This window comes from Vitis riparia, chromosome 18 (assembly GCF_004353265.1).
Source record: "Vitis riparia cultivar Riparia Gloire de Montpellier isolate 1030 chromosome 18, EGFV_Vit.rip_1.0, whole genome shotgun sequence".
NCBI classification, from domain to species: domain Eukaryota; kingdom Viridiplantae; phylum Streptophyta; class Magnoliopsida; order Vitales; family Vitaceae; genus Vitis; species Vitis riparia.
Genome location: NC_048448.1, coordinates 7,095,893 through 7,122,605, shown reverse-complemented (window position 1 = coordinate 7,122,605; position 26,713 = coordinate 7,095,893). Strand labels below are relative to the sequence as shown.

Genomic DNA, 26,713 nt, shown 5'->3' with positions numbered 1-26,713 from the left:
TCCAAAAACATTTGATAATCCTGATTAATGTGTTAAACAATTTTGATTGATGGCTCTTGTTAATGAACACTTCCAAAATCATAGACAAATTTTAAGTGAACTTGATTCAACCACGAGCGAGCGGCATTGGTTTTGGATGGTTTCTTACCAATCCGAGGATCAAATCAAATTGATCAATTCCAATTTTTGAATTATCTATTGATGACTTTATGAGCCGGTGTTGTACCATTTATTTGATTTGATTTAAATTTAACCCATAATTTTTTTCTTTGGGCAAAAATGGTAATAAAAACTAAATAATTAAATATACAACTCAATAAATCTAATTTATAATATTAACACATAATAATCCCATCAAAAACATCACTTACTCCCACAATAATATAAATCCTTTACTACATAAAAATTCATGGTAATCCAACCTAAAACATTAAATTATCATATATGAAAATATTAAATTTGACTTTCATCGGTTTAAAATGTTCCGACCCATAAATCGAATTGAACTGTTCTGTTTTTCATTAATTAATCCAATAAAATCTACATTTCCAAACCGACCTCACCTGGATTCATCGGTGTTTCGGTTTTTTGTTTGTCTACCCCAGGATTCAATCAATGATTATTCAGACTGCAAATGTTGCCCTTGTTATATATATATATATATATATATATATATATATATATATATATATGTAACTCGTTCATTCATTCTTCTATGAACTTGGGACAGCAAGAAATTAATTAAAATGATTATTTAGAAGGGGAAAAAGGATGTCAGTGATCACAATCATATCGCGGGTATATTACAAACGTCAAACCTAAAATTTCTTCAAATAGTACTAACTAAAACTTTAATGTTTTCAAATTATCTCCCGCGAAAGGCGTTAAAGCAAACCAAGTAGCTCACGCACTTCTGCTTGCAAATTTAGAAACTTGGTATACCTGACAGGGCCTCAAGCTTCAGTTTGGCACCATTGCATGCAAGGCCAAAGCTTGAACAACACCTTGTATCAATTAGGTTCATGAACAACTGGGATAATAAAAACATAATCCCTTAGGCTACCTACTTCAAAAAAAGAGATGACAAGTAACACAAAACCATTGACAAATTATGAGTGTCGCGGGGGTAGCAGGGCCATTTGTTTGACTTGTAACAAGCTCCAGCTAGACCAAATATAGAGAAACCAAGCTTTAATAGAACTCAGCAAACTTAGAGAAGGTTCTATGCAAATTCAACTCTGCCAAATCAATCATTGAACACCCAGACACGAAACTGAGAGAACTCAGGGGGTAATACCTACCCATGTGAGACCATTCTGAATCCATACGGTCCAGGCCAAACCCAGACGGGGAAATATTTAGATGATTTATAAAAATAGCCAAGATAGGAAACCATTTAGACGATTCAGTATAACTTTTTCTTTAGATCCATGAAATTAAACCATAGATCACAATAGGCATACCTCAAATCACCACGTGACTAACATATATCCACGATGCAGAAAAGTGGTATAAAAAATTGCGGCTTGAGACCATCAAATCATCTAAAAAATCATCCATAGCTGCTCTCTTACCGCAAAACACTAAAAACAATACAAAAACAAGGGCAAGCAGAGGCGTAAAACCAGTTTTGACAAACAGCCTCTATTAGAATGTGACAATTGAAGCTGCTATTGTTTCTAATGGCAATAACAAGTGGATTTTCTAAGCTACTATATAAAAATGTTTCCACTAGAAACTGTAATGATGCAATTTCAGTTTCCCCAGGAAACAGGTTTTGTACCATTCTTCACTCTGTATACAATGTGATATTCCTATAGCTGGAAGCTCTTCTCAATTCCCAACCAAACCCATATAATTATCACAAAATTTCAAATCTCATTCACCCATAAAAAGCTCCTATATAAAGGAAAACAGAATATGAAAATATATATGAATAAAGGGACATTATACTTTTAATCTAATGATTCAGGAAAAGTGATCAAAATAACCAAATGAGATGATGACCTACTTTCATATGCTCATAACCCAAAATAAGTTGGGAAAAAGTATTTATATTGAGCTTGAGTTGAGTTTCACATGCTAGCTGTCAGACTTGAGCAACAGAGAAAACCAAGTAATATCTCAGGAAGAGTTTTCTGAGGAAAAACTGCTGATAAGAACAGCATAATTATTTGTTAGTGTCCCCTGAAACCTCCAGTGGGGTGGAGTACTCCATTCATAAACCATTCAGGCCAAGTTTCTGAATGGGCAGATCCTGAATTATGACTGGCCACTCTGAAATTGCTAACCTACCAGTATTTGTGGGTTCCAAAACTTAGAATATATGCACACAACTGGAGTTTTAGAAGTGTCCGATTAAAAAAATTGAACCCTAGTGAAGCTCAATGAGATTGCATTAGCACGAGGTTCATATGTTTAAGATATGCACCTCAAACATCTAATAGAATCGGGATCTACAAGAATTTAAAAATAAAAATGATAGTGTCCATTTGAATACACTTCATGTTTTTTGTTTTCAAAATCAGAAAATAATACTTTCATCATATAAGATACAATAAATCTTAAGAGGCTTACATTGAAAAAGTAATGGTTTTAAAAACTACTTAAAAAAATATGGTAACAAAAAATTTTTACTTTCTATACAAGATGTTCTAGTTTCGTATAGAAGTTTTTTATTTATTTATTTATTTTTAAATTGTGTATCCAAACGAACACAGTTTTTAGAAAATTTTCCATAGAGAACATAAAAATGACAATATTTCAGGTTGAGGATTACTTAGTGAATATTCAAATAATAATAACTATATAGATATAGTTTTTTAGAAACCAAAATTGATGAGCATCTAATGCATCATCAGAAATTCTTTGACGAAATTCTGAAAGGTTATAGGGTTCGTGGTAAAAATGTGGAATCTCCGTAAAATGTCATCGGAAATGCACTGAATATAATTGTGCATTCCCATGTTCCTTCAAAGACCAACAAGCTCCATTCTAGTTCATAGAACCATATTTTGCTTGTTAAGCCAACAATACTCTCTACTTTCAGGAAAATTCTAAGCTCATAAAACATAATCAATGATCTATTTGCATCAAATCATGATGATAGACATCCTAAAACATCATCTCCAATACAAAAATCAGTAGTAATACTTTGTACATCCTACCAAAATAGCAGTTATCATAAACCCTACAATAAAAAATTGACAGAGCATAACTTATCTCAGAAACAGATCTTAAGCACAAGTAATGGCTGGAAGAATTCAAAAAACATTAAAGAAAATTGACAATGATATCTATCATATGTAATCAACTAAGCTGTGAAATGCTTATGTCTAGCGAATGGATGAAGGTTAGTAAACCATAAAGATAGGATAGTAGGAACTACCGAATTTCCCCATCCTCACCAAGCTCCCCATCTTCAAGTTCTTCATAACCTCCATTTCTTCGGGAACCATCCCGGTGCTCTCTCTTGTGTCTTTTATGCCTGCTTTCAGTGTCTGATTCAGGAGTGTATGCATGCTGCCAAGAAACACCAGAGAGTTGAATCTTTTTGCAGTCATCAGATGAAAACTAAGAAAAAGTACCACTATTTGTCACATACAAGCCTGAATACCTTTCTTGATTTTTTTCGATCACTTCCATGTCTTCTAGATTTCTTAGACTCCTCTTTCTCTTCCTTATCAGAGCTTGCATCATCAACAGCACTTTGGTGACGCTTTCGATGTTTTCTATCTTTGTCCTTTTCCCTTTTTTTATCTTCTTTATAGCCGTAACTGTCAGTTACATCTACATTTTCACTCTCTGTTTCATCCTTCCTAGATCGTTCCTTTCCCTTTTCCCTTTCACGATCTCTGTCTTTCTCTTTCCTTTCTTTCTCCTTCCTTTTCTCTTTCTCCTCTCTCTCTTTCTCTTTTTTGGCCTGCAAAGTCAGGAAAATGAATAAGTTCATTAAATCATAGTACAACCACTAAAACATCTTAATCAATACAGGAAAATCAGGTCTAAGGATGAGACTCAAGGGTTTACAGTGGGGATGGGTAACTTCCAAGTTTGACTCCCACCCCACATCCAAAAAGGAGGAAACCTATCATTTTCAAGTTCACGTCTATAGGTGGACTGAGGTGTTAGGATCGGATAGGAAGTTTCCCACCTATCAAAAGGGGGAAAAAAAGTTAAAGAAAAGAAAAGGCTCTCAGAAAATTTTAAGGTTCATGTCTCAGGGTGAGATTCAATAAATGCCTCAAGGATCAGATTATAAGAACATATTCCCACGGAAGAACCCTACCAATTCACAGATTTTTAAAATAGCCAATTTCACAAGTTTCATCCCTACATATTGATGAAAATGTAGTCTGCCTTGAGACTTAGGACTAAATGTATAATGGTTTTCTATTTCTTTTTGTATTTTTGTACAAGCATATATATTGTTAAAATAACAAAGGAGGAAAGGATCCTACACAAAAGGTAAAAGAAAATCAGGGGAAAAAAAGCCACTTGAAAAATTCCTGAATATGCTAGTAGTTATCCTAAGGTTATGTTTTGCTCCAAGAAAAAACTAAGGAAAGAAAAAAAGAGAAAAAAAAAAGAGGTTAAGGAAAATAACTTTCTCATGATTGGTTTTACCATGAAAAATACAAATATATGTATATATATATATATATATATATCAACTATAATTAATATTAATTAAAATTTTGTGCACTTTTAAATTATTTAATTTTTATATAGAAGAGTCAAAATTAGTGAAATGAATTTGAAGTAATATATAAAAAATTATTAACTTTAAATCTATTTTTTATTTTCCTCTGCTTTTTCTTTCCATCTATTTTTCCTCTTTATTTTCTTTCACTCACATTTTTCCTCTAATTTTCCAAGAACCAAACATAGCCTAAGTGTTTCAAAAATAAACCTTGATTGGCTAAGGATTTTCACTAGATTATCATTAAACCAACTAGCCAGCACCAAGTGGATAACTATAATCACTATAACCGTATTCAGCCAAATATTGTACATGCTTTCCTTTAGAAACATGCAAGCAAAGCAAAGACAGATCAACTAACACAAAAACTTCCCTTCAACCTTGAAAAAGCCTGTATAACCCAACCAAAATGCAGTACATATGCACTAAGTGCACGAACCAAAATTAAAAAAGGCGTTTCACTAATGCACACACAATGTGCATACTTTGTTGAACCTTCTATTTTATATATATATATATATAATTATTTCGCCTATCAACAAATAAAGGTGTTCACTCAGAGGGTGTTTGGTAAATCAACTTTGTAACTTAATAATTTAAGCATAATTCAACTCAAAATCATCTTAAGTCACTAAACCTTGAGTATTAAGTTTTATCAAACATCCTCTAACTTTTCAGTTGCATCACGCAACATGCATATTCCTCCACCAGTGAGCAGAATTACAAAACGCATGCACATTCATAGAACAAATTCCTACAACTCAATTGTCCTGCTGCAAGAATTCCAGGGAAGACTATTAAGACAAACACTTCAATGATATCAAAGAGTTTTCAAATTTTCTAGGGAAACAAAAAAAAGGCGTCTTCAAAATGGGCAATAGAAAGAACATCAAACTGAAAAAAACCAACACCTCTATCATTTGGCACCCCCATCATTTACCACCACACCTCCAAACCTAATCCAAGACTAATGGAGTGACAGGTCAACTAGGTCCTTTACCAACCAATCCTTCAACTCATACATTAGAGTGACAGACAACATTAAAGAGTCATTGAAGTGCAGTGCATTCTCAGAAGTACATATGGATACATTAATAACGAACTAATAAAATTTTAAATAGATCAATGAATACTCATCAGGCTCACTTCCTTGGCCACTTTTCCTAAATAGCCCTCGGAAAAAAATTTCATTACTTCAATGTTAGAAGAGCAAGAGATGAACAAACATTTTACCCAATACTAGAATAGACTGAAGTCGTGGAAGGATAGCATAATGTACAATATGAATGGAGTCAAACCAACATCTTAGTCTATTCTACAAGGAGTACTGCATGCACAGTTAATGCAGAGGTACCTAGACCAACTAACTAATCAAATCATTTAACATATTTGAACTAAAGTTCTCCTTCCTTATTGTCACAGTTCTCTTTACATTTCTCATCAACCAAAAGTCTTATATAAACTCCTTTTATAGGGAAAAAGAAGATAAGATACATAAGAAGGCAACTGACAGAAGGTCACACTGGCACAAAAGTATGCAGGAAGCACACATGGAGGACTAATAGACAAAAATACAAGGAAAACAAAACATGATAAGCACAAAATAGGCCTGAACTGCCCCCCATCTTACCTAACAAGATCCTTGGACCAAACAAATAGGGTTTTGAGGGTGAAAATCATTCAGAAACAACTATGAACATTCCAAAACGTGAAAATTCATTTCATTCTGAAGCATCAAAAAAAGAAAAAGGTGTCCCTCTTCTTGATCTTGCCAACATAGCTCTTGTGCCAATAGACCAAATGTCTTTGACTGAAGTAGACCACTATGCCCTACACATGCCTCTTTAGCTAGCTAAAAGCTCTATCTAAGGAAAGTATTACTCCAATACATTTGGTTATACATTAAAGCACTTCAAAGTACAAGAAATTTTGGGCTTAAAAGCTCATCTCAGTAAAATTAAATGCTTATGCAAAAGAGTTTATAGGAAAAGGTTTCAAAATTTAAACATTATATCAAATAGCAACCTCATCTTGCGCGAAATTTTTTTAGAGAATCACTTCCTTCGAAGCTACAACTGTGCCAAACAGGCCACAACAACCCATCGCAGTAAGACACCATCTTAAACTACAAAGTGTTGCATATTGTGAGGCAAGCCAGAATTATGTTCACCAAAGAAACTCATTGATTTTGAAGAAATATTAACTGAGAACACAGCATAATACGATTGAAAATTTGACATAATTTAAATACCTTTTCCTCCTCTCGCTTGCGTTCCTTTTCTTTGGCTTTCTCCTGTAAGTGTGCAATGTATTCCTCAAAGATTTCCCTCCCAAAGCTTTCTTCCCCAATTGATCTAATACAAATTCGCCAGGGAAAAATAATAAGATCTAGGAGAGTTGAAATAAGAATAATGAATTTCCAACAATCAGCAAGCAGACCTGTATTCTTGGCTTTCTTCAAAAAGTGGTTTGCAATCTTCCCAATTAGAAGACGCAGTTATCTCCTACAAGGTGGCATAAAAACAAGTCATATAGCATGGTCAAATCAATCTTTCCAGTGTCCAGCCAAGCACTGCAGAAAAAAGGATATTAGCATTCCACTTCATCAAAGCATGCAGTTCAGTACCTTTTTGGAGCGCAACAGATCATTGAAATCATCAGCAAGACGTTGACGTTTTTTAGCTTCTTTCTCTTCCTTCTCCTTTATTCTATCAAGTAGCTCCTCAAATACAAGCTGCAAACAATATCATCATCAAATTCATGAAGAATGTGTGTGTGTGTGCGCGCGCACGTGTGTTACAAGAATTAAAGTATAAATCAATATATAATCAATTTCATGAAAAGGTAAATAACAAGTGTTGTCACACTCCACGCATACATAAATGGAAAAAAAAAAGATAAAACCAGATGAATTTAACAAAATATGACATTTTAATGCATAAATTCATCATAAAACATATCATAAGATTAAATAAAAAATTAACTCTATTTTTAGTTTCAAGCTGCTGAGAGCTGACTTGAGTAGCCGGTAGTTGGGCGAGAGATGGGAAGCTCAATTCCAACCAAAAGAAAAAGTTATCTATAACAAAAACATAAATTTTTTCAAGTTTCAATTACTCACCTAATAAATCCTATCATGCCAAATGTTCTTTCTTATATGTCCTAACCATAGATAGACCCTCAAACCCACAGCCACAGCCACATTGACCCACACACACTTGTCTGCCTTTTGATTATACTTTGTATAAAAGATTTTGCACTTCGAAGGATTTCTCATTCTTCATTGTCCTTAGTATTTCAATGCTATTTCAATGCAACAAAATGGCTGTTTTTTATCAAGTAAATAAATAAATAGGTAAACAAATGTGTTTCGTGTAATTTTCAAAAATCTCAAGTTTCAAACTCATTGTCATCCCCATCCTATCAGCTTGATCACACTTCTTTATAAGATTGTAACAAAGGTTTTATCAGGGCACATCTGAAGGGTTCTCAATGAAACAATCTACAAATCGTTGGGATTCTTTATTGAGCAGAGAGAAATCTTAGATGCTGTTTTGGTTTCCAATGAAGTGGTGGATGAGAAAAGATATTCAGGAGAAGAACGAGTAGTTTTCAAAATAGATTTTGATAAGGCATATTATCATGTGGACTGGGGTTTTTTCGGTAATGTACTAGAGAGAATAATTTAGCACAAAATGGAGGTCTTGGATGAGAGGTTGCTAGTCTTTAGCAAGTTTTTCAATCCTAGGAAATGGGAATATCAAAGGATGGGTTAAGACAACCAGAGGTTTAAAACAAAAAGATACTCTTTCCCCTTTCCTTTTCACCATAGCCACTTATGTATTTAACTGGGATGAGCAAAGAATAGTGGTTTCCTAGAGGGCTTTATAGTGGGCAGGAATACGACTAGAGTATCTCTTTTTCAATTTGTAGATGACACCATTTTTTTCTCTAAAGCATCTAAGGAAGACTTGCAAAATCTCAAGTTAATCCTATTGGTATTTGGGCAAATTTTAGTGCTAAGGATTAATTTAGATAAGAGCACTATCTCTAGTATCAATACAAATTTGGATTGAGTCTCTAGTTTGGCTTCAATGCTCAACTGCAAAGTTTCAGATTGACCTTTATCTTATCTGCGTCTTTCTTTCAAAGGGATTGTTGGCAAGCAAATTTTGGGACCTAATGGTTAATAGAATCTTAAGGAGAGTGGATGGGTAGAAAAAAGCTTTTTTGTCTATGGGAGAAAGAATAACTTTAATTCAATCTTGTTTGTCCCACATCCCATACTATTTTTTATCTCTTTTGAAGGTTCCAATTAATAACTTCTAAGATTGAGAAACTGCAAAGGGATTTTCTTTGATCCCGACTGGGAGGGGTGAAAAAAGATCTAGTCAACTAGGACAAAGTGTATAGGCCAAAGCAGTCAAGAGGTTTAGGGTTTGAGAAGACTGTTCTACAGAATTGTTCTCCATTAGGGAAGTGGCTATGGAGGTTCCCTAAGGAAAGTTCTACCCTTTCGCATCAGGTTATTTTGAGTATTTATGAGACACATCCTAATGGATGAGATGCCAACATTTTAGTCAAATGGTCACATAGGTGTCCTTAGAAGGCTATTGCACAAGTCTTCTAGGATTTTTCTCCACATCTGTTTTGTGCAATAGGGATAAAATTCAGTTTTGGGAAGATTTGTAGTGGGTAAACCAACCTTTATGTTCACAATTTCCAGATCTTTATACAGCTATCACTTTAAAAAACCTCATCATCTCAACGATCCTTGGCAACTCTTCTTCTTCTTTGTCTTGGAACATCAACTTTCGCTGCAACCTCATGGATTTGGAAATCAAGAATCTTGAGAGACTTATACATTCACTCACCTTAATGCACTTATCTCCTTTTGTCCTAGATACAAGGGCTTAGTCTCTTTCCTTTTCAAGTTTATTCTCAGTAAAATCTTTCTTTTTGGCCTTGTCCAAGTTATCAATTCTAGATCCCTTCTTTCCGGCCAGTTCTATATGGAAATCAGAAGTCTCATCTAAGGTCAAGGCTTCCGCAAAGTTAGTGACACACAAGAAAGTAAACACCAATGCATGCTATAGTTGAGAAGACCTTACAAATCACTTAACCCTAATTGGTGCATCTTATGTATGGGACGTGGATAATCAATTGATCATTTTTTTCTACATTGCTCAATAACTCTAAGATTATGGCACAAGTTATATAGTACAGCCAGGATGGATCAGGTTCTGTCCACATGTTGTCCATATTTTTTAGAGGATTGGGGAGTTTCGCTAGAGACTAAACCCTTTGGCAAATCACTTGCCTCACTTAGCCTTGTATTGTATGGCGACAGAGAAATGGTAAGATTTTTTTAGGAGAAGTAGAGGATGGTAGAGACGTTGTGGGATCTACCTTACCTTCATTCCTTATGGGCTTCTTGTATTACTGCATTTAAAGGCACTCGTCTCAATATTATCCAATTTAATTGGTGTTTGGTTTGTAATTCAAAAGGTGTGAACACCAATAAGAAAAGCTTTGTTCGTTATTGATTTAAAGTCAAAATTGGACTAATTTTTATATAGTTTTCCATTTATAGTGAAGGAGTTTAGGTCATATCCTGATCAGATCTTGTACTTTGTGGGGAGGACCTTTCATCCTTCTCTTGATCTATTTATCAATATACAATCTATCTTTGCACAAAACCATATTAATATAAATTGTAAATCATTGCCTACTTTTATAAAGTAAGAGCTTTCCCCTTTTGGAGTAGTTGCATTATATAAAAAACAGGGAAAACAAAAGGAGCTGAAGTTCATGTTAAAAATACACCATTGCTAATAAAGGAATTTGAATCTAATTTTTCACTTCAATATGTGTTATACATGCCCATGTATAGTAATCTCTACTTCCTTTTGAACATGAAGAGAAGAGTGCTAAAGGAAGCAACCCCAAATCTTTTGTTAAACAAATATAAAGGAGTTACAGGCAAAAACATAACCTATAGATAAAAACCTACATTCCTCAATGGTCCACTTGCCCACAAGTGGCATTACTTGGAAAAAGCATGATTCAACCACAATTTTCAATGCAATCCCAAACAAGAGAAATAAACATACTCCTGTCAAAATTGGACTAGTTAAGGTGAAAAACCTTCATACCATTAATGTTGTAGCCTATTTGAACTCAGGCCTCACAAACTAAAAAGGGATTGAAAAGGTCAAGTCATAGAGTATTTCAGGTTAAGTTGATGGTAAAAGATTTTCAATTTGGACAATAACATGGTTTTACATGAAGTATTGTACATCATTATCTCCTTTAAACACAGAAAGGTTCCTGAAACAATGGACAACCTATTCAAATGAGACTCAGGTTTCATGGGAACATATTAAAAATAGGATCAGCAGCCAACCCATATATTTTCTCAGAACAAGCGAACATTCCTGAATCAGGGAATGCAGAACTAAAGTTTCATCAGAACATATATTTTAGACCAACCATGAAGCCATAAAGCACCAGAAGTTTGTTTTATAAGCTCAAGTTTTAGGCAAACCACTACAAACATTGAGAAGAAAGGACTGATGATCAATTCAAAAACAAATTACCTTTAAGTTCACATCTGAAATGTTTGGGGACCCAACGTCATCCAAAATAGCAGCCTTGAAGTCTCCAAATGTCCACGTTGACGCAATCGTAACCTTTATAGGACGTGCCAAAATAATATAAGCCAGTAATATACATATGTTATGGACTTACTGGTAGACAGAAAATGTGTATAACATCTTACTTTGCTTAACTTCATTGCATCCTTTATACGAGCTTTGTCTTCATGATACTGTCAAAGTAACCAAAAATAGAAGTAATAAGCCAATTACCATTTCATGCAAAAACAACCACACCAACACTTAAAGAAAGAGGCAAATGCAAACACAACTACAGAGCAACAAATATGGGTAGGATCCCGTATCCCTTCATTTTATCTCCACTTCAGAATTAATGCAAAATTTCAGTGAAAAAAATATGTGACAAACATTACACAACATTGCAGGGATCTTTTTGGTCAAATGATCGAGTGGAAGAAGGGGAGAGCAGGATAATGCACATAAAATTTTGACAAGATTAATGAATGCATTAATCAACTCATAAGTTATGAAAAAAATATGTGATTATAACTCAACCACTTTAATTTGCCCAGGATTTAATGGAAAATATAGCTCCAGGCTGAGATGAATTATGCCACAGAGTTAATGCAGCCAAACCAAAGAGGTATCGCTTACTTGAATTTAACTAAAGGATAATTGCAAGCATAAGCAATTGGACAGGCCAGTTCCAGATCAAAAGCACTTGGGAAAGCTAAAAAGGTTCTGATGATGAATTCACAATATTAGTTTAAAAACAACCTTGAAAATCCTGACACAAGGTAAACCAAGTTCAGGCCAAATTTCAGATGTCAGCGGATGTAAAAAGGAAACCCGGGGTGCAAAGTTGGTTGGGACAATCTTAGCAGAAAATCAGTGAAAAAATTGGCTGAGGATGGATATTGGATGTTGAGGGAAATTATCAGCAATTTACAATGATATTTTGCCCATTAAAAAAAAAAAAAAATTGATAAAAATATTCTTTTATTTTCATATTTATCACTTTAATTATTTTTATTTTAAAATTTGAATAGCAAACTACTAAAATATCAAAGAAATCAATAAAAATAAAAGTTTTAAAGAAAAATTAATTTGATAAGCTGAATTTAAATACAACTTTTAATCCCTTTAATAATATGTAAATAAACTAACAACAAAAAATTGTCAAACAAGACACTTTTAAATGAACTTTCAAATAAAATATTTTATATAAAATCTTATTTAAAAATTTGAATAATTTAATTTTTAATTCAAAATTTTATAAAAATGTTTCAATACAATTAATAATTTCATTGATAGGTATAATTTTTTTAAATAAATAAATATAAATATATTGAGAGGAATTTAAGATAAGTATGGTACAAAGTTTAGTACAAAGTTAGGTAAATACAGATTGATAAACAAGAATTGGAACACTTTTAATTAATTTAAAATCATTTACTTCAAATAAAGTAATTCAATAAAATAAATTTTTTATCTTCAAATTAATATTGAGTATCATATTTCTTATCAGCGCATATAATATTATTACCCAATGTCACAAATTTTATTATAAATATATTGTTTTCTTAAAAAGACTAACTTCAATATGTGTATTATTACTTGTTTTACTATTTCTTAAAATTCTTTCCAACACTATCATGGCTTTTGATCAATTTTCATCCCATTGAATTTTTTTCCTGAAATTCCCATTCAATACCTCTTTAAAATTCAACAATTGATATTCTGTGAATTTCCAATAATTTTGTCCTTGATTATTTCAACAACCAGGAAGTCAGGAGGATTATGACTTTGAGAAGATTACAATGGAAATAAGAGACCAAGCACACATTATTTAATGAAAAATATAAGGTAGTACCTGTTTCTCTAATTCTTCAGCAACATCCTCAAACAGATCTTTTGGGGTTGAACCAGAGGTGTTGGATGCAACAGCCAGATACGGTGACGAATCTTTAACCTAAAATTTAAATACAAAAAAGTTAAACAAGATAAAATACAAAGATTTTTGTATAGATAACTTTCTTTTTGGTACACAGAATCCTACCAGGAACCTCCTCATCCCTACCCCAAAACCTTGCCACCTGAGCCGAGCCTCAGGCCGTTCTAAGAACAATCCCTAGGTTTTTGCTAATATAAAAGGATAATAGGAGATTCAAATCCTAGACTTGTTCCAATCAATGCCTTGACCACCTAAGACAAGGCCCAGGGTCTAAGGTGCAATTCACATTAACTTCTTTTTTAGTTATCAGGAGGCCTTCACAGACTAAGACAAGGCATTGGAGCTAGGTACAAATTCCACATTAACCTCTTTTCTAATTACCAGCAGAATTTCCTTCAGGCTTATCACACAAAAAATTAATATAGATTAGCTACCTTCATGCAGTAATCCCGCCAGTGAGTTTTGGCTGTCAGAGTGCCAGCAGCAACATGCTCTTCCATCAGCTTCCGAAATTCATCTCGGTTCTTTCTCTCAGCACGCCTCAATTGTTCCTTAAATTGAAGTTAAAAAATAAAATAAGAACACAGATCAAAGCAGTTTAAGCAATAATAAAAAAATGGGTTCCAATAAGCACCTTCTGTATCTTCCTCTGTTCCTCTTCTTCTCTCTCTAGGTCACGAATATATTCCTGACACAACATCAAATATAAGCACAAAGTTTCAGTGAGCAGAAATAACCATAAGCGAGCACTTACCTGGAAAATCTCCAAGCGATCAATTTTTTCAAGTCGGGAGCATCTTTCATCATCCTCCAGGCGATCTTGAACTTTCCGCCACTGGCTGTTCACCTGCAGGCAAAAGAATTCATAGTTAAATGTTAAACAATAAAACAACCAAGGATTAAGTGAGACAAATTAAAGTTCATAATATGTACCTTAATAAAGTCACAAGATTCAAGAAATTGCCTGTACTCCATCCTATTCCGCTTCTGCTCCTCAAGCGCCTTTGTCCTTTCCTGCATTCAAATCCCATTACAAGAACAGTAAGAGTAGGCAAGGTATACAATCTAGAATGTTTTAATCTAGCCGTCCACTACACATGAGAACAGAAAAGAAAGCCTACAAATAAGAAAGAGAGGCATTTTGTTACAGAAAGAAAAATTAAAAATGAGAATATTCAAGAAACAAGGTTTCAAGCTGTACATAATGCTAGAGCATAAACAAAGTTGAGTATCATGTTTAAGCTATGATCCTAGTAATCTCACTAGGAAGGCTTTCCATAGATTTTTAGTAGTTTAAGGTCCAGTTTGGTTGTTTGAAAGTTTGAGGGAAAGTATTGAGGAAAATAAAATAGAGAGTAAAAATGGCAAGAAAGAAAAAGTAAAGGAAAATAAATATAGGTTTGAAGTTAATAGATTACTTTCAAATGCTCATCCAAATTCATTTCTCTTATTCTCTCGTATATAAACAATGAAGAATGTGAAAATACATGAGTTTGTAATGAAGTCTGATTCTATTTGATTTTTCATGGTAAACAGAACATCAGAGATTTTGGATTTCTTCCTACTTTTTTTCCTTTCTGCAGTACTTTCCATAATTCAAATAGAAGGTTAGAATTTTTTAAGGCCTAAATAGAAGCTTCCTTGTCAAAAAACTGGAATACAGAGGGATTAAATATATCAAAGAGCTTTGCTTGCTTTGTTTACTTGAGAAGGCCGAACAGACCTCAACCTCCCTCGAACCCCCCAGCAGGCAAAGCAAAAACGATGCAAGAGCATCTAAGGGTAAGTAATGCCAAGGGGCCTGCCAGTCTTAGACTTATTTTTACTTTTTAAAAAAAAAATTATCTGCTTTGTTCTTTTTTGGTAGGCAAAGAAATAAAATAATAAGGGGTTTTGTTTTCTTATGTTTAATTTTATCTTTTATGTTAGGGTCATGATCTTTTCAAGTGATCATATTATATCGCGGTTCACATGACTTTATGAAGCAGTCTGAAGGAATAGAAGAATAAGGTTTTTAGAGAGGGCCGAGACTGACTGTTGAGTTGCTTGCCCCAAGAGATCTTGTTAGGCATCTTATTAGGTTCATGAACACTAGAGACACATCATATTATGTCAACTTAAATGAGAGTAATCTCTGGCTATTTTCTGTTACAAAGTTGCTACAGACTCTTTTATGAGGTTTTGGATTGTATGTATTGCAGCAGATGCAAAGCAGATCAGATTCCTTCCGACAATGATCCCCAGCCCTGCAACAGGAGGAAAAAAATGGAAGGAGGGAACAGCTTTTCTCTACAGTTGATGCATCCTATGGGCCTCATAAGAGGATACTTAGCCCTCATATTGAAAACTTTTATCCCACTGCCTATTATTTTGTTAAGCAAATATGACAATTTTATAGATTGGGAGGACAAGTGTAAGAATCAACTCTGCCTTCCAATTCCATCAAGGTCCTCAGCAGTAAAGTATATGAAGTCGCACATTATGGTTTATAGAATGGATTTACTTGCAGTTTTTATGCTTAAAATAGGAAAAAAGGCAAGTTAGCATGAATTGTTCACACTAGAAGGGTGGATTATAATTCTCACCCCACTCTTTTTTCACAAGCAAGCAAAGGAAATATCATAAATATTAAAAATAAAAAAATAAAAAATAAGCTATACACCAAGGTGCATAGAATGTGTACAATTAGTACCAAAAGGCATTGCCAAAAAAAAAAGAGAGAACATTAAAATAACTACTCCCTCTTTCAGCTAGATCTCACCTAATCTACGAAATCACTTTAATTGAGCTTTCTTTTATGTACATGCTAACCCATAACACTAGATTCCAATGGAAAGAGCATTTTAGTGCTTGAACCAGCTTCCTCAATTTCAAACACTCTTCGATTCTTTTGTTTACAAATTGTCCAAAAAATGCATTGGCAAACAGCTCTCCAAACCTTTTTTTCTTTTTCTCCGCACAAAATAATCATGTCAACTTAAAAGAGTCTCCTCAACAATAGAGGAAGGACCCACACAATGTCAAACAATGAGAATAAAAGTTGTCACAGTGCCCTTACTTTGGCACACTGTACAAGAATGCGATCTATTGATTGCTCTTCCTTCTTGCAAAAGAAACATTCATGAATGACCACCCTCTCTCCTGAAGTTGATCCAAAGTTGATACCTTAGCTAGCTCCAACACGGAATATAAAGATTTGACAGAGAAGACCTTTTTCCTAGAATTCATATCCAAAGTTGATACCTTACTTTAGCTAGCTCGAGAACAGAATATAAAGATTTAATAGAGAAGACCTCATTCCTAGAATTCATCCATAGCACTCCATCCTTTTCTTCCGTCTTCAAGAATCTTTTCTTTTTTTTTTCGATAAGTAAACACATATATTAGCAAAAGGAGTATACAAGGCAACGAGGTTCAAGAACCTTTTCTTTGTAGCATTGAGAAAAAGGTCTCCACATTATCTAGCTCCCAATCATTCATGTGTTTAGCAAAGCGAGGATTCCAATGGCTCACCTTACCTAGATCATCCCAAACGTCTTTTGATGATGCTAAGACATAAAAGTAAGGGAAAGATGCACACAATGGATTATCGGTGCACCAACTATTCTTCCAAAACTTCATCTTCCCCCTATTTTCGACCTCAAAGGATACTCTACTGCCAACCAGATCTCATCCCTTTATGATGTTTTTCCACACCCCAACCTCATACAATTCCCTCATTTTGCAAGAACACCAACCCCCTTTATCCTCTCCAAACTTTCCTCAAATGGCCTTGTTTCAAAAGACTACTCCTTCCGAAGCATATCTCTAACACCATTTTCCAAAGAGAGCCTAACTAAGTGAAGAAAGGCATATGATTCATAAGCCTTCTTCTCTTTTCCCCCTACAAACAATCGGTCATTTCACTAAATGCATTTCTTCTCTAAAACCCCACCTCCCTCAAGGAAGTCTCTGTGAATTTTCTCAAGCCCTAATCTTACCTTTCTTGGCAAATTGAACAAGGACATGAAATAAATAGGTAAACTGGACAAGGTACTTCAAATTAGTCCCCCCCTTTCAAAATATATTCCCCTCTCCACAACAATAGTTTTTTGTGGAATCTTTCTTGCGCATAATGTCAAACTAGTTACAGCCTAAATGGGGCCCCCCAAGGGATGGCCCAAGTAGTTGAAAGTGCTCCTAACCCTACATCCCAATCCTAGAGCAAAATCCTCCACAATGACCACCCTCCTTATTGGGATAAATTCAACTTTCCTCAAGGTTCATTTTCAGTTAGGGAGAGAGAGACCCCTTGTATTAAACCTTTAGAGCTTTGAAAAAAACTGGGTGAAAACCCCAATTAACATGGTCATACACCTTCTCAATTAAAAGGTCACAAATTATACTACATGACTCTACCTTCTCTCTACAAAAGTATTCTAGAACTCAAAAACTACCTTTAGCCACCCTCCTTATTGGGATAAATTTAACTTTGTTCTAGGTTAACTTTCAACTAGGGAAGGAGAAAGACCCCTTGCATTAAGCCTCTATAGTTTTGAAAAAAAATCCATAGTAGAAAACCCCAATTGAAATGTTAATACACCTCCCCAATGTCAAGGTCACAAATTATACAACACGAATATGCCTTCCCTCCACAAAAGTTTTTTTTTTTATTGGAACCTCCACAAAAGTATTCTAGAACTCAAAAATCATCTTTTCCCCTCACGTTCAACTTATTTTCCAACACCTTACCTAGGAGCTTATACAAACCACCTACTAGATTAAATGGTATAAAGTCTTGTAGATCATTAGCACCCTTTTTTTTACTTTAATACCATAAATGTAGCACTCAACCTTTATTTTTACCTTTTCCTAATTATAGAGCTCCCTAAAAAGCCCCAACACTTTATATTTCACAAAGTCCCTACTAAACCACCAAAAAGTCATAGGAAAACCATCTAGGCCTAGAGCCTTATCCCCCCTTCAAGTCCGATAAAGCCTTGAACACCTCCTCCTCAATGAAAGGCACCAACTATACTCTAGCCAGCTCCTAGCCTTTCTTGCCATTCTCACTCCCTTTTTCTTGTCTTATAATTCACAAACAATTCCAACATTCTTAGCTCCCTTTCAAATAACAGTTTTTCTTCTTCCTCTTATGACTAATCTAGACCTTTAGCTCCTTTCTATCCTTCATCTTTTTAAGGAGAGCCAAAATTTCCAATTCAAGCCCCTCTGCTGGCAAGCCCAGAAAATTGTTGAAAGCCACCGGATTGTTGTTTGGTAAAAAATTAGAGGGTGCTAAACCCGACAAGCTTGTATTGCCACATCCTGTACACCAACACCAGCCACTCCTACTCTTATCCCTCTCCTTGCTTGCATATTTTGCTCAACTGCTTCCCTTCTTCATCCTCATCCTTCCAGAAAACGTGACAAACCAAACCCAATCTTATCCAACTAAAGAAGACTATGCCCCTCTCAAGAATTTTTCCAACCAGCTAGGCTTTAACCTCCTCAACCCAGATTTTGAACGATTCTGATTTCACTCCAAACCAACACTTCCTTCCCCTGATAGGCTTTTGCATTCTCAAACCCAATTCTACTTATTCTCAAATGCCATGAAACTTTCTATAACAACCCCTCCATCAAGTTCCCATTTAATTACAGAATTGTTTAAATTATTCTGCATCAATGCAGTGAATTATTCCAGGAATTGATGAGTAGGACAAAGGGTTACAAAAAAGCCAATATTCTTGTACCATTTGTGTGGATTAAAACATACTGCCTAAAGTGAGAAGTTTTTTGTTTTAATCTTGTGCACATACATACTATTTGTGAAAAGCAATAAACTATAATTATGGATTTCTCATTTACATCTAGAAACCTATATGCCTGCAAGTGCATGCAAGAATAGCTGAAATAACAAAACTTTACCTTTTTCTGAAGTTCCATTACGAAGTTTTCAAAAAGATCCTCACGATCCCTAGACCGTTCAACAGCCTTGAACCGTTCATCATCTTGAAACATATCTACAGCTTTGCTGATTACCCAAAAAGGTTTAGTTGAAGCATCAAAAATATTTCGCCCATAATATGGAATTTTAAACAACAGCAATCAGGAAATATACTAAAACACCAGAAGCTTTACAACATAGATAAAGATCAGAACCTCCATTTTATGGATGATGTGAGTTCCTTGCACTCCTGAAAAGAGATACAAGCACAAATAAACACCCCAATAATCAAAGATAACCATCAAAAAATAAAATTTCATTTTAAGAGCCATAAGCAACATACTTCCAGCATTGTTGTAAACTCTTCCCGGGCTTTTTTCTGCCTCATGCGCCTCTCCTCAGCCTCAATTTTTTTCCTTTGACCCAAGTACTAAATTATAATAAATATGATATGTTAAATATCAGAAAGATATCCCTCTTCTTGCTAATTAAATAGCAGCAACCACAAGTGAAATTTTTATGCCAAGAATTGTACTGATTGAACTACATTAATGTGTGCCAAAAACATCAGTACAAAAAATCATTTACGTGACATTTCATTTAATGCTTACTTCATTAAATGCTTGCTTCCGCTCACCAAGTGTTTTCAGGGCACCATATCTCTTGTCATTAATTATCGCTTTCATTGCCTGATATCACATTTCAATATCATGGACAAGCACTTGAGGAAAGCCAGATAGTAAAAATAAATAAATACATAAATATAATATTATATATATATATAATATATATATATATATATAACATAATTACCTGATCCCAAGTCCAGTCAGACTCAACATTTGCAGATTCCAAGAGCGCTTTGAATGCATTTTTTGCCTCCTAAATCGAGAACATAAGGCAATGAAGATGACAATCATGATTTAGTGTTTCTCCGTACAAGGTAAATAACTTGAACAACATATTGAGGCCTTACCAGCTTAGTAGCGTATACCAAAGGTTCATCGTCAAGTGTTTTCTCCTCTAGCGGAGTCACATTAATTTTTCCTGCAACTGCCACTCCTTTTTTTGCCTCCTGTGAATCATACCACAACAACAAAACATCCAAAGCATAATAAGTATTTATTATTACTTGGCTGACTCCTTAACTAAAACTTGCATCGAAGTAGTGCAAAATGAGCCAGCCAAAAAGCTCAAATGCTCATCTCTTAAGCCTAAGACAAACTGGGTAACACTTGGTACCAGATTTTTTTACTACAAAACATCATTCTAAACTCCTTTCACTGCTCGCCAGAGGAAAAAGAATTTCATACTCTGTTTTACTCCGTGGCAACCAAACAGTTTCTAAGTCAATGTCATATAGCTTGCCCAATTTTTGAGTTGTAAAACAACACAACCAAGTAATTAGGCATACCTCTATATCCTGCATAGAAGCTCCATTTGTAGCATCAGCTGATAGATTCTCGAAGCTAGTCCTGCAATTTTTCAGTACATATAATGAAGCATTCAGAAGCCATCATGTCTGTAACTGATAACTACATCAGGAAAAAAAAAAAAAAGACCTGGTGCACCTAAAGTATTCCATACATTGATGTGGCGTTAGGATTGATGAAAGCAGCAGCAACCCCAGTACTTCCAGAAACAGCAGCAGGTAAAGGAGTTCCCATAGAAGGCTGAACTCCAACTGCACTTGTTGTTACAGCAGATTGTGCAATTGGAATGGCTGATGTTCCAGAAACCACCACAGGAGGAGGGTTAACAACTGCAACAACAGGTGTAACTGGAACTGGGCTTGAAGTCATTCCAGATATTGTCGAAGAAGTGGTAGAGCTAACCGAAACTGATGCAGTAGATGGTGTTTCGGCCAAGGAGACAGCAACAACAGCAGGTTCATTGGAAGTTGTACCCATTTCAGATTGAGTTTCCTGGCTAACTGATTTTTCAGCCTGTTCTCGAGCCAACTGAAAGCAAGTAATTAAAAGTGAGAATAGATACACAAGTGGGGAGAAATATTGAGTCACAATTCAAGCTGTGAAACCTTCAATTCTTCAGGCATTGTCCATTTAGATTGCTTTGTAACCTTGTTGTAATAATATCTGGCAAAAGTCATCTCCAAGTTATATAGCAACTATGAAAAACTGATATAGTAGAAAGAGATCACAGCAGCATTATAGTTTAAGTACACAAATTAAAAACTAAAAGAAATATGAGAATTATAACGCACTTCCTTCCTTCTGGAGTTGTGAATTCCTTCCAAACAGTTGACGCATCAGCCCTCTGTTACAGTGAAAAATTTATTAGGCAAGGAGGAGAAGCAAAAGATAAATTCTTTAAAGAATAATACAGATAAAACTCAAAAATAAAAAATAAAAAACAAATAAATAAATAAATGCGAGTCAGTTATGCAGAGCATTTTTACAAGAAACTAAGGAAATAGATGCTATACACCAATGCAATAAATAAAAAATCAGCCTATAAAAAAATGCAATAAAAAAATCAGAAACATGTTTAGATAAAACAAAAGTGAGAATTTTGAAGAACAATACCTGTATGCTTATTCATTTAAAAGTACACATGCATACACAATAATAGAGTAAGGAATCAGCCATAAAGACAGAGCATCATGAAATAATAAAATGATTTTAATATACACATATAAAATAAAAAATAAAAACATTTACGTTCATCAGAATAGCATTAGATCAAAACACAACTGACTGGAGCCACAATGGTCCCAATCTGGAAGAAGAAGAAAAAAAAACAATAAGAATTTCAATTAGAACATTAAAGAGGTTGCCAAAAAAAAGAAACAGCCATTTAAAGCAGTTTCACCTTGTTCTGAATCCTGATGACTCCCACCCATATCCAAAGGTCAGACCACAGTTTCAGAAGCAAAACAACAAAAAACACACACACACACACACACACAAGCCTCAAAAAGGTAGGCATATCTTGTGCTTCCCGATCTACAAAAGGAAGTACAACACATGACATTGAGGATAATGAAGGATACCAAGGGCTTTAAGCAAGAAGGGTAAGGTTTTCTACTAAGGATTTAATATGAACCATTTCACAGTACAAAAAGGTGAATTCAGTAAACTCCCACTATGTTGGTAATGTTCCATGATTTCATCAAGTATCAACTAGTTTCATATATACCAAGAGATGCATTCCATTTTGAAGAGAAAAGAAGCATTTTGATAGTTAAAGAGTCACAAAGATGAGTTTTCCCTCATCCACTAATTAGGCGTACCGACAAACCGAGAATTCTGCTTTTCATTTCAGTACAAGCAGAGAACCTAGTAACACTCATCCCATGACTGACATAAATGCTACGTAACCACTGCTATAAAAAGTTTTGAATCTCCTAGCAAGAGCTCCAGGCAGTAGATGCAATGCCTGCCCTTGTTACACGTGTTCACCTTGTGCAAGAAGGCCAAAGCTATCATATCATCCAATCTGAAACTGGTCCTTTTTACATGTGATTGAACCATCCACTTGAATATTCTCTATTTTATTGACCGTTGGAACCCTACAACATTCTGATGTCTAACTCAGCCCTTTGAAATTTGGACAATCATAATCTCTCTTAAACTCCTCATCTCAGCAAATGCTTACATGTTGTTTATTGACTGTCCACCACTTTATTCAATGAATCATACGTGTGACAAATTGAAATCAGATGGCAAAATCAATATATTGCAAATTCAAGGGGCAAGTTAAGAACCACGTAAAAAAAATTATTTTTAATAGGCAAAAAAACCAAGAAAAACAGAACTGAAAAAGAATGTCCATTAGTAAAACGGGAGAACCATCATCAAGAATGAGGGGAAAAAATAGTGAAAAACTACATGTGTTCTCAATTCTATCAAAAAACAGATCTTTCATGCTAGAAATCCTAAATAAGGAGTCCAAAGTGAATTTAACATTGTTCAACACGATCAGTTACAGAATCACTGCATGACAACCCATATTGGTGCTAACTACATGTGTGTTTAATTCTATCAAAAAACAGAACTTTCATGTTAAAAACCTAAAAAAGGAGTCCAAAGTGAATCTAACATAGTTCAACATGATCGGTTACAGAATCACTGAATGACAACCTATATTAGGTAGCACCAATAGATTAACAGCAACTACAATCAAATAAGCTCATATCACATATGGAATGTCTTCTAATATATGAATAAATTCTCAGACCATAGAAAAACTAACATATATAATGGTTGAATAAAAAAATAAGCAATCAGTAAATAATTTAACAGGCTATAAAATGGAATACTGAAGCACCAACTAATTTTTAACAAGCTACCAAGTTATGACAATTTCCTTATCTTGTACACCCAAAAAACAAAGCACACACACAAATGAGCTTATTGAAGGACACTACTTAAAAAATGTTCATGACCAAAAAAATTGCCAAGTTAGCATTTCAAAATTATAAACAAATGAAGCAAGGACTCAGAGCTAATAAAGAATAAACTTGAAGAGAAATAACAAGAACAAAGGTGTCCAGATTTATTTTGGTTTATTGTTGTATTTGTGTGTATTGTGCACATGTGCAGGAGGGTGATTATTTAAGTAAAAGACCAAAGAGAAGCAGAGAACGCGTTTGCCACCCAGAAAAACACAAAAAACTACGATATAAATCCTCTACATTATCCAAGGCAAGTAAAATAGCAAATTTCACCAAGAAAACCAATTACCCAATTGCCATGCCAATAAGATACATCATCGTATAAAATTTTGGCAAGAGTTGGTCAATCACCACTGCTCCAACCATGCCATGGTACACTAACATGATAGGTATATACCCTAATATATACAAACAAATAAGATAGTTGCATCAATTTTAGTGAGTACACTTCAGTACCAATGTCACATGAGAACTCCTTTATAAAGAAACAAACACAAGTCCATAGAATAACAAAACGAGCAATCAAAAAATCAGAACAGCAACAGATCACCAGATACTAATTTATAATGAATCACTAACTACAACACTTTCACAGTGGTATATTACATCCCTGCAGCTTCTTTTTCTTTCTGACAAAGAAAGCACAACAAGGATGATGATAAAGCTAATAAGACTGTGGTTGAAGGGAAAACTCCAGAATAACAGAAGCATCAATTTTAGTGATTAGAACATGTGTCACACGAGAACTCTATTACAAAGGAAACAAAAACATGCCCATAGAAAAAGGAAATCAGCAATAAATAAAATCTGAACAGCAACAGATCACCATTTACTACATTACTTTGCAAATCACTAACTACAACATTTGCACAATGGTACATAGCAAGCAACATTCACCTCGTACCTCCAAAAATGTGTAGTAAAACATGTACCTGTGCAACCCTTTGGAAAGCATAGACATCAAGCAAAGTCATATACCAGAAACAAAGGTATACAACAGTAACATTATTTCATTAAAGAAGAAGAAGGAAAGAAAGAGAGAGAAGAAAGTCAAATCCATAACCATGGAATCAGATGTGGTGATTAGCAGAAGGAAATGTGCAAATAACAATGAATGCCAATACTATAAGATATGAGCTTTCCACAGAATGATGATCATTAGCATGCGGTGATTAGTGGAAGGAAATATGCAAATAACAATAAATATCAAAACTATAGATATGAGTTTTTCATATAAATGATCATATTCACTGCTTCAACCGTATTCTCCGAACCGAACATAAATTAATTTTAGCACACTTAAGTGAAAGTAACTCCAGATCATGTTACAGAGAAGGGACTGAAAAACATCAATGAAAAACATTTGCACAGCATACCACTGTATGTTACTATTATAATACTGCCCATCTTGCCAATTAATCATGACCAAATATTTCAAATGTAAAATTGCAGAAGCAAATAGAGAGTCATGGGCACACGAGGAGACAAAAAATAAATAAATAAACAGTACAAGTATCTAAATTTTAAAAAAGAAAAAAAGGGCATAATAAAAGCAAATCACAGTAGCAAAAACCTAACACCATAAAAGAAATAGGAGTCATTTTCTCATCCTAAAAGCTCCACTAAACCAAAGAATGAAAAAACACAAAGCAACCATTACTAATCGGCATAGATTAACTGTTTCAAACCACCATTTCCACATGAAAAATGCCCCTACATGATTAAATAAAATAAAATAGCAAATTGTTGCCTGCCTTGAGAAAGTGAAACCTCGCCTTCAAAGTGAGCATATAGAGCAGTCGTTATATTCTCCTGACTTGCCATGACATCTACAAACCAGGGGAAGAACATGCAAACAAAAGGAGAATTTGCATAAAATGATTTTGTAAGCATGGCTACAATTCAATTTTTATTTTTTTTTTCATCATCCATAAAAGGGACCACAGATCATACAAATTCCAAAACAATTCAAAGGGGCATGCTTCACAAGAAACAGAAGGATGTTAAACTTCTAAGAGACACCAAACAGTAATATAACTCACCTCAATTGGAGTCATTAATTCCAAAGGCTTTTCCCAACTAGAAAGTCTTGTCTTCTTGTTGTAGTAATATCTGAAAAATAAATATACATGCATACACATATCAGTAAAAAAAACATTTTACAAAATACAGAAATAGCATAAATGACAGCAAGATGACAGGATAAAAAAAATTAGGAATTACTATTCAAAAACAGCAAAGCTTTGTGGTCGGTAAAAGCCCATCAATGAATGATATCATATTTTAACAATACCACAGCATAGAAGCAATAATAATAAGTCAGCTACAACAAGAATTACCTTCTTCCATCAGCTGATGTGTGCTCTTGCCAATCAGATGAGGATTGATGAGTTGGGTTAGGAACATTTCCCGCCTGAGATTCAGACAAGCAAAAAGAAAATAATAAAGCTAATAGTAACTAAAATCTCATGCAAATAATGCCTGACTGCCTGTAACAAGAAAAAATCCAAGACCTCCCACAAGGTTTTTAGGTTCATTTTTTACTTCCCTTAGGTTTCTTACTTTGTTAGTGACACCCATAGTTTTCAACAACTTATAATAAATGATATGGTATTATTTTCAGGCAAAATGACATGTATCACCAATATGTATCATATCTTAAGCATGTCTAACAAAACATATGACACAACAAAAAGCATACTCTAAAGATATGTTTGACTGCCAATAGTTTATAAAAGAAATCAACTTTGAATTATTGCCTTAAAAATATTATTATATTGTTCAAAGGCATTGTAAGGTTTAAAAGGTTCTCCAAATCCAGATATTGTGATGCTTCAGGAAACAAAGAGAGAAATTTGGGATAGGAGGTTTGTGGGTAGTGTCTGGAAAGGAATAAGCAAAGAGTGGGTTGTTCTTCCTGCTTGTGGGGCTTCAGGGGGGATTGTGATTATGTGGGATTCTAATAAGTTAAAGTGTACAGAGAAGGTGTTAGGGTCTTTCTCTGTAACTGTGAAGTTGAATTCTAATGAAGAAGGTTCTTTTTGGTTAACTTTATGGTCCGCATAAGCCTTTGTGGAGGAAGGATTTTTGGATG

The 26,713-nt window shown here is 34.5% G+C and overlaps 1 protein-coding gene across 2 annotated transcripts in view; it reads right to left on the bottom strand.

Annotated features, from left to right (window-relative positions):
• Positions 1 to 3,065: 3,065 nt before the first annotated feature.
• Positions 3,066 to 26,713, bottom strand: part of LOC117905955 (pre-mRNA-processing protein 40A) — a 40,115-nt gene continuing 16,467 nt past the window's right edge. For both annotated transcript variants that reach the window (XM_034818849.1, XM_034818850.1), the window contains 24 exons: positions 25,959 to 26,032; positions 25,662 to 25,731; positions 21,427 to 21,479; positions 21,241 to 21,298; positions 20,790 to 21,163; positions 20,617 to 20,677; positions 20,179 to 20,277; positions 20,016 to 20,084; positions 19,814 to 19,891; positions 19,546 to 19,632; positions 19,418 to 19,452; positions 19,184 to 19,289; positions 14,207 to 14,287; positions 14,028 to 14,120; positions 13,908 to 13,961; positions 13,708 to 13,824; positions 13,193 to 13,291; positions 11,484 to 11,531; positions 11,302 to 11,394; positions 7,329 to 7,436; positions 7,142 to 7,206; positions 6,954 to 7,056; positions 3,617 to 3,922; positions 3,066 to 3,522 (listed from right to left, as the gene is read on the bottom strand). In XM_034818849.1, coding sequence (XP_034674740.1) covers positions 3,385 to 3,522; positions 3,617 to 3,922; positions 6,954 to 7,056; positions 7,142 to 7,206; positions 7,329 to 7,436; positions 11,302 to 11,394; positions 11,484 to 11,531; positions 13,193 to 13,291; positions 13,708 to 13,824; positions 13,908 to 13,961; positions 14,028 to 14,120; positions 14,207 to 14,287; positions 19,184 to 19,289; positions 19,418 to 19,452; positions 19,546 to 19,632; positions 19,814 to 19,891; positions 20,016 to 20,084; positions 20,179 to 20,277; positions 20,617 to 20,677; positions 20,790 to 21,163; positions 21,241 to 21,298; positions 21,427 to 21,479; positions 25,662 to 25,731; positions 25,959 to 26,032 — 2,469 coding nt within the window. In that variant the 3' untranslated portion in view covers positions 3,066 to 3,384. The remainder of the gene's footprint in view (positions 3,523 to 3,616; positions 3,923 to 6,953; positions 7,057 to 7,141; positions 7,207 to 7,328; positions 7,437 to 11,301; positions 11,395 to 11,483; positions 11,532 to 13,192; positions 13,292 to 13,707; positions 13,825 to 13,907; positions 13,962 to 14,027; positions 14,121 to 14,206; positions 14,288 to 19,183; positions 19,290 to 19,417; positions 19,453 to 19,545; positions 19,633 to 19,813; positions 19,892 to 20,015; positions 20,085 to 20,178; positions 20,278 to 20,616; positions 20,678 to 20,789; positions 21,164 to 21,240; positions 21,299 to 21,426; positions 21,480 to 25,661; positions 25,732 to 25,958; positions 26,033 to 26,713) is intronic.